This window comes from Anser cygnoides, unplaced genomic scaffold (assembly GCF_040182565.1).
Source record: "Anser cygnoides isolate HZ-2024a breed goose unplaced genomic scaffold, Taihu_goose_T2T_genome scaffold_52_1, whole genome shotgun sequence".
Taxonomy (NCBI): Eukaryota; Metazoa; Chordata; class Aves; order Anseriformes; family Anatidae; genus Anser; species Anser cygnoides.
The window spans coordinates 478477-486887 of NW_027103075.1; the positions used below are offsets into that span (position 1 = coordinate 478477).

An 8411-nucleotide genomic window follows, 5' to 3' on the forward strand; every position below is an offset into this window, starting at 1 on the left:
ACCATCTATGGGGCCACCTGATGATCTATGGGGCCACCACCACCCAACCATCATCTATGGGGCCACCACCACCCAACCACGATCTATGGGACCACCATGACCCCATAACGACCTATGGGGCCACCTGGAGATCTATGGGGCCACCTCAACCCAACCATCACCTATGGGGCCACCACGACCCCATAACGATCTATGGGGCCACCACCACCCAACCATCACCTATGGGGCCACCACGAGATCTACGGGGCCACCACGACCCCGTAACGACCCACGGGGCCACCGGACGACCGTCCTCCTCCCTGTCCTCCTCCCTGACCTCACGCGGCGCTGGACCTCGCGGTCGTAGACGTAGACGCAGCCGTCGTTGGCGCCCCCAGGACCTCGCGCCCGTCCGGCCCCACCGCCAAGGAGAAGACGGCGAGCGGCGCTCCTCCGGCCTGCGGGGTGCCAGGGCGAGACCCACAGCTGGCCCCACGAGTCCTCCGGCCCGCCCCACGGACCTCCACCCCGCCCCACGGACCTCCACGGACCTCCACCCTGCCCCACGGACCTCCACGGACCTCCACCCTGCCCCACGGACCTCCAGGGACCTCCAACCCACCCCAGGGACCTCCACCCCACCCCACGGACCTCCACGGACCTCCACCCTGCCCCATGGACCTCCAGGGACCTCCAACCCACCCCAGGGACCTCCAACCCGCCCCACGGACCTCCACCATGCCCCATGGACCTCCAGGGACCTCCAACCCGCCCCATGGACGTCCAGGGACCTCCAACCCGCCCCATGGACCTCCAGGGACCTCCACCCTGCCCCATGGACCTCCAGGGACCTCCAACCCGCCCCGTGGACCTCCAGGGCGGAGGCCGAGCGCAGGGCGGCCGGGAAGGGCGAGGAGCCGGAGCAGCAGGGACCTCCAACCCGCCCCATGGACCTCCAGGGACCTCCACCATGCCCCATGGACCTCCATAGCTGGTGGGCGAAGGCAGCTTTTGGGTTGAGCTATCCAGGGACCTCCACCCTGCCCCATGGACCTCCAGAGGTTTCGTTCCTCAGTAGTTGATCGGTGAAGGCTTCTTCCTCCAATCTGCCCCATGGACCTCCACAGACCTCCACCATGCCCCATGGACCTCCACCACGCCCCAAGGACCTCCAAGGACCTCCAACCCACCCCAGTGACCCCCAACCTGCCCCATGGACCTCCATCTTGCCCCATGGACCTTCACCCCGCCCCATGGACCTCCAGGGACCTCCAACCCGCCCCAGGGACCTCCAGGGACCTCCAACCCACCCCATTGACCTCCAACCCACCCCATGGACCTCCAAGGACCTCCACCCTGCCCCACGGACCTCCAGGGACCTCCACCCCACCCCAGGGACCTCCAGGGACCTCCGCCCTGCCCCACGGCCCACCTGAGGTCGAGCGCCGTGTGGTTGTCTCCGTCCCCGTTCTGGAGATAAAAGGTGGAGGAACGTCTTTAGCCCCGCCTCCTGACCTCCACCTTGAGAGGCTTCATCACATTGCCCCAGCGCAAGGAGGTCGACGGCGTTGGGTCCCGTGGTGGAGAGGCTTCATCCCTCTGTAGTTGGTGGGTGCAGGCATCTACGTCCAAGATGCTCCAGCCGACGTCGCGGCCCCGCGCCGACCGCAGCAGCCGCAGGGCCCGGCCCCGGCACGTGTACACCCGCAGGGTCTGGTCTGCGGCGGCACCGCGCGGGGGGTGGTCACGGCAAGCCCCAAAATACCCAAATCCCCACAAACGCCGTTTTTCCCCGCCGAAATACCACTTCGCGCGCCCGAAATAGAGATTTTTCCCACCCAAAATAGCTCAAAAGGCACTTTTCCCACTCAAAGTTGAGCTTTTCCCACTCAAAATAGAGCTTTTCCCACCCAAAATGGAGTTTTTCTCACCCAAAATACCTCAAAAAGCACTTTTCTCAATCAAAATACCCCTTTGCATGCCCGAAATAAAGATTTTCCCACCCAAAATAGCTCAAAAGGCACTTTTCCCACTCAAAATCGAGCTTTTCCCACCCAAAATGGAGTTTTTCTCACCCAAAATGGAGTTTTTCTCACCCAAAATGGAGTTTTTCTCACCCAAATTACCTCAAAAAGCACTTTCCCCGATCAAAATACCGCTTTGCATGCCCAAAATAGAGATTTTCCCGCCCAAAATAGCTCAAAAGGCACTTTTCCCACTGAAAATTGAGCTTTTCCCACCCAAAATGGAGTTTTTCTCACCCAAAATACCTCGAAAAGCACTTTCCCCAATCGAAATACCGCTTTGCATGCCCGAAATAGAGATTTTCCCACCCAAAATAGCTCAAAGGCACTTTTCCCACTCAACTTGAGATGTTTCAGCCCTCGGCAAGGAGCTGGGCTACCGGGTGGGGCTTTCACACCCAAATTACCTCAAAAAGCACTTTCCCCACTCAAAATACCGCTTTGCATGCCCAAATTAGAGATTTTCCCACCCAAAATAGCTCAAAAAGGCATTTTTCCGACTCAAAACTGAGTTTTTCCCACCCAAAATCAGGCTTTTCTTGCTCAAAATAGCTCAAAAGGCATTTTCCCGACCAAACAAGTCCTTTACCCACCCAAAAGAGAGCTTTTCTCACCCAAAATACCCCCAAAAGCCACTCTTTTCAATCGAAAAAGCGCTTTCCCTTTCTCAAATACCCAAAAACGTGCTTTTTCCAACCAAAAGTGTTTTGCTTGCCCAAAACCCCACTTTTCCCACCCAAAATACCTAAAAAAAAACATTTTTTTCTCTAAAAATACCACTTTTTACACTCTGAAACACCCGAAAGTGCATTTTTTCCACGTGGATATAGGTGGCCGAGGCCATCAATATATCAATTTTCCTGCCCCAAATATCCTTTTCTGCCTCTTTCCAACCGAAATACACGTGGAGACGGGTGCCCGAGGCCGCCTCCAGCCTCCATGACCGATTCCGCTTTTTCACCCCAAAACCGTTTCCTACCCCAAACCCCTCATTTCCCCCCAAAACAACACACATTCCCGCCCCCCAACTCCCCCCCCCGAAAACCTTGGCAGGCGGACACGAAGAGCTTGCCGTCGTCGGAGAAGATGCCGCAGAACGCCTTCTGCGGGTAGGACTCCACCGCCGCCACGTGATTGGGCAGGAAGCTGACGGCGCTAATAAAGCTTAATCAGGGCGGGGCCTCGGCAAGCCCCGCCCACCCGCACCGCCTCGAGACCTCCAGGGGTCAACCCAACGTCTCTATGGTCATCCCAACGTCTCTATGGTCAACCCAACGTCTCTATGGTCAACAACTCTATGGTCAACGTCTCTATGATCAACCCACAGTCTCTATGGTCAACATCTCTATGGTCAACATCTCTATGATCATCCCAACGTCCCTATGGTCAACCCAATGTCTCTATGGTCAACCCAACGCCTCTATGGTCATCATCTCTATGGTCATCCCAACGTCTCTATGGTCAACCCAACGTCTCTATGGTCAACAACTCTATGGTCAACATCTCTATGGTCATCCCAAGGTCTCTATGGTCAACCCAACATCTCTATGGTCATCCCAACATCTCTATGGTCAACGTCTCTATGGTCAACATCTCTATGGTCATCCCAAGGTCTCTATGGTCAACCCAACGTCTCTATGGTCAACCCAACGTCTCTATGGTCATCCCAACATCTCTATGGTCAACATCAACCTCTCTATGGTCAACCCCAAACCTTAACGAGACATTAATTAGCGTCCGCGCGCGGGTCAACCCAACGTCTCTATGGTCAACATCAACCTCTCTATGGTCAACCCCAAACTCTCTATGGTCAACCCCACGTCTCTATGGTCATCCCAACGTCTCTATGGTCATCCCAACCTCTCTATGGTCAACATCTCTATGGTCAACCCAATGTCTCTCTGACATCGGGCACTTGTGGGGCGCTGGGGGGGATGTGGGGCACTTGGGGGCGCTATGGGGCAGGCTTGGGGGTCCCCAGCTGCAAGGACCCAAAACCCACGGCGGGGGGGATCTATGGGGCAGCCCCACGGCGGGGGCGCTATGGGGCAGCCCCCCCGGGGGGCGCTATGGGGCAGCCCCCCGGGGGGGCGCTAAATACCAAAAACCACCGTTTTCCCCCACGAAATAACAGCTTTTTGCCCAAAATACCGCTTTTTCCCATGAAAATACCCAAAATATGATATTTTCCTACCAAAACAGCCCTTTTCCCACCCAAAATACCACTTCTCCCGCCCAAAACACCCTTTTTACCACCAAAATACCACATTTTCCCCCAAAATACCAGTTTTTCCACCCCCATACCCCAATTTTCCCGAAGGTCTGGGGGGGGGGAGGGGGGGGAGGAAGAGAAGGGGAGGGGCTTAATGGGGAGGGGGCGGGGCTTAATGGGAGGGGGCGGGGCTTAAGGGGAGGGGAGGGGGCCCAAAATACCCTTTTTACCACCAAACTACCAAATTTTTCCCCAAAATACCAATTCTTCAACCCCACAGCAGCGAGACGGCCACGCCGCTGCAGGTCCCAAACTCCCCCCAAAACCTGGGGGGGGGGGGGGGGGCGGGTGGGGACCCCAAAACCCCCCAAACCCCCCAAATCCCCCCATAGCCCCCCAGAACCCCCCGACCCCAAAACCTCCCAATCCCCCCAAAACCCCCCAAACCACCCCCCAAAACCCCAAAATCCCCCTTTTTCACCCCAAGACCCCCAAATCCCCACTTTTTTGCCCCGAGACCACCCAAACCCCATTCTTCCGCCCTAGACGCCCCTCCCCAAATCCCCCCAAATCCCCCCCCCGACCCCCCCCATATCCCCCCCATGACCCCCCCCCAAAGCCCCCCAAATCCCCCTATAACCCCCCAACCCCCCCTATCCGCCCCCAACCCCCCCATAACCCCCCAACCCCCCGATATCCCCCCATAACCCCCCACATCCCCCCATATGACCCCATATGACCCCATATGCCCCCATAACCCCCCCCCGACCCCATAACCCCCCCATATGACCACATAACCCCCATAACCCCCCCATATGACCCCACAACCCCCCCACAGCCCCCCCATGACCCCCCGACCTCATAACCCCCCATAACCCACCCCATAACCCCCCCAACCCCCCAGCCCCCCCACATGACCCCATAACCCCCCCCATATCCCCCCATAACCCCCCCGACCCCACCTGCCACCACATAACCCCCCATAACCCCCCCATATGACCCCACAACCCCCCACAGCCCCCCCATGACCCCCCCCGACCTCATAACCCCCCCCCATAACCCCCCCGTATCCCCCCATAACCCCCCTTATACCCCCCCCATACCCCCCCCAGCCCCCCCATACTCAAGCTCCGCCCTCACAGCTCGTGCCCCTGCAGCGCTGATTGGACGAAGAAAGGGTTGGGGGGCGTGGCCACGGCGGGCCCCGCCCCCCTCTCCCTCATCCCACCGCTTGTGTTGCCGCCGGGGGCGGGGCGTGGAGTTGCAGGGGCCCCATCCGTGATGACGTCATCGGCGGTCGCGTCGTCGCTGTCCTCGTCGTCCTGGGGGTCCTGGCCCTGGCCCATGGGGGGGGGGGGGGGGGGGTCCCAAGATGCTTTGCGGCCCCCGAATCCCCCAAATCACCCCAAAATCCCAAAGAGACCCCCAAATCCCGCCAAATTGACCCCAAATCCCCATTTGTGACCCCCCAAAAAACAGAAAAACCCCAAATTCCCCCTAAATTACCCCAAAATCCCCCCAAAGGACCCCCAAAATCCCCTAAATTACCCCAAAATCCCCCCAAGGGACCCCAAAATCCCCCAAATAACCCCAAAATCCCCCCAAGGAACCCCAAAATCCCCCAAATTACCCCAAAATCCCCCCAAGGGACCCCAAAATCCCCCAAAATCCCCCCAAGAGACCCCAAAATCCCCCCCAAGGGACCCCAAAATCCCCTAAATTACTCCCAAAATCCCCCCAAGGGACCCCAAAATCCCCCCAAGGACCCCAAAATCCCCCAAGAGACCCCAAAATCCCCCCAAGGGACCCCAAAATCCCCCCAAGGGACCCCAAAATCCTTAAATTACCCCCAAAAATCCCCAAGGACCCCAAACCCCTAAAGGACCCCAAAATCCCCCAGGGACCCCAAAATCCCCCCCTTAAAAATAATCCCCCCAAGGGACCCCAAAATCCCCCCCCAAGGGACCCCAAAATCCCCCAAGGGACCCCAAAATCCCCTTAAATTACCCCAAAATCCCCCAGGACCCCCAAATCCCCCAAATTACCCCAAAATCCCCCCAAGGACCCCAAAATCCCCCAAGGACCCCAAAATCCCCCTAAATTACCCTCCCAAAATCCCCCCAAGGGACCCCAAAATCCCCCCCAAGAAGGGACCCCAAAATCCCCTTAAATTACCCCAAAATCCCCACCCAAGGGAACCCCAAAATCCCCCCCAAAGGACCCCAAAATCCCAAAGGACCCCAAAATCCCCCTAAATTACCCCAAAATCCCCCCCAAATTACCCCAAAATCCCCCCAAATTGACCCCAAAACCTCCAGTACCCCCCCAAATCACCCCCAAACCACCTCCAGAGACCCCGAATCCCCCTAAATACCCCAAATCAATCCCCCAGGGACCCCCAAATTATACCCAAAACCCCCATTTACGATCCCAAATCCCCCTTTATTACCCCAAATCCCCCCCCCCCCCCAAGGACCCCAAAATCCCTCTAAATCCCCCCAAATCTGCCATAGGGACCCCAAATCCCCCATTTACCCCTCCCACAGCCCCCATAAACCCCCCAAACCCCCCGTAAGGACCCCAAATTCCCCATTAATAACCCCAAATCCCCCAACCCCCCCCAAATCCCCCCCAAACCCCCCATAAGGACCCCAAATCCTCCAGAAACGCCCCCAAAGCCCCCAAATTCCCCTAAATCCCCCCAAATCCCCCTCAGATCCCCCTCAAATCCCCCATAAAGACCCCAAAACCCCCAAATCCACCCCAAAACCCCATTTACCCCCCAAACCCCCCAGAACCCCCCAAGCCCCCCCCCATAAAGACCCCAAACCCCCCGATTAACCCAAAACCCCATTTACCCCCCCAAATCCCCCCACCCCATCCCCCAAATGAACCCCAGCCCTCCCCCTTCATCACCCCAAACCCCTCCCCCACTCCCTCCCCTCCCAAATCCCCCATAAAGACCCCAGCCCCCCAAATCCGCCTCCCAAACCCAGCCCCATTATCACCCCAAATCCCTCCCCCACTCCCCTCCCCCAACCTCCCTCCCCCCACCCCCTCCCCCACCCCCCCAGCCCCTCCCCCAAAAACCCCTCCCCTCCCCCCCACCCGTTACCCCCAACCCCTCCCCCCCCAGCCCCTCCCCCACCCACCCCCAGCCCCTCCCCCTCCCCCCAGCCCCTCCCCCCTCCCCTCCCCCCCCTCCCTTCCCCCCAGCCCCTCCTCCCCAGCCCCTCCCCCCACCCCCCCGCCCCTCCCCCACCCCCACCCCCTCCCCCTCCCCCCAGCCCCTCCCCCACCCCCACCCCCTCCCCCACACCCCCCAGCCCCTCCCCCCCCCCCCAGCCCCTCCCCCCCCCTCCCCCCAGCCCCTCCCCCTCCCCCCGCCCCTCCCTCCCCCCCAGCCCCTCCCCCCACCCCCCAGCCCCTCCCCCCTCCCCCCCCAGCCCCTCCCCCCCCCCTCCCCCCTCCCTTCCCCCAGTCCCTCCCCCCTCCCCCAACCCCTCCCTCACTCCCCTCCCCTCCCCCTCCCCTCCCCCTCCCCCACCCCCAGCCCCTCCCCCCACCCCCCAGCCCCTCCCCCCTCCCCCCAGCCCCTCCCCCCACCCCCAGCCCCTCCCCCTCCCCCTCCCCCTCCCCCTCCCCCAGCCCCTCCCCTCCCCCCAGCCCCTCCCCCACCCCCCCAGCCCCTCCCCTCCCCCCTCCCCTCCCTCCCCCCAGCCCCTCCCCCTTCCCCCAGCCCCTCCCCCCTCCCCCCAGCCCCTCCCCCCCAGCCCCTCCCCCACTCCCCTCCCTCCCTCCCCCCCAGCCCCTCCCCCCAACCCCCCAGCCCCTCCCCCCCCCAGCCCCTCCCCCTCCCCCCAGCCCCCTCCCCCACCTCCTCAGCAGCGCCGCCAGCACCTGGGCCAGGTCCACGTCGCCCCCCCTCCCCTCCCCCTCCCCCCCTTCCTCTTCCTCCTCCTCCCTCCTCTTCCTCGGGGGGGGGCCGCCCCTCCCCCGCGCTGCTGCTGCTGCGGGACCCCATCTGCGGGGGGGGGAGGGGGGACCCCGCGGTTACCATGGCAACCGCGGGGTCCCCCTCCCCCCCCCGCGGTTGCCGTGGAAACCGGGCTGGAAACCTCCCCCCCCCCTTTTTCCAGAGCATCCTTCCCGTAACCATGGCGACCGCGCGCTCCCCCCGCCCCTACCCGTAACCA

At 61.1% G+C, this 8411-nt stretch overlaps 1 protein-coding gene across 1 annotated transcript; it reads right to left on the reverse strand.

Moving 5' to 3' along the window:
- Positions 1–318: 318 nt before the first annotated feature.
- DCAF11 (DDB1 and CUL4 associated factor 11) lies at positions 319–3160 on the reverse strand (the record flags this gene model as incomplete). The annotated part of the gene is given in 6 exon segments (XM_066989558.1): positions 319–377; positions 380–421; positions 424–437; positions 1412–1500; positions 1606–1697; positions 3049–3160. Coding segments are annotated over 6 exon segments (408 nt in total), but the record flags the coding sequence as incomplete, so codon positions are not given.
- Positions 3161–8411: the final 5251 nt, after the last annotated feature.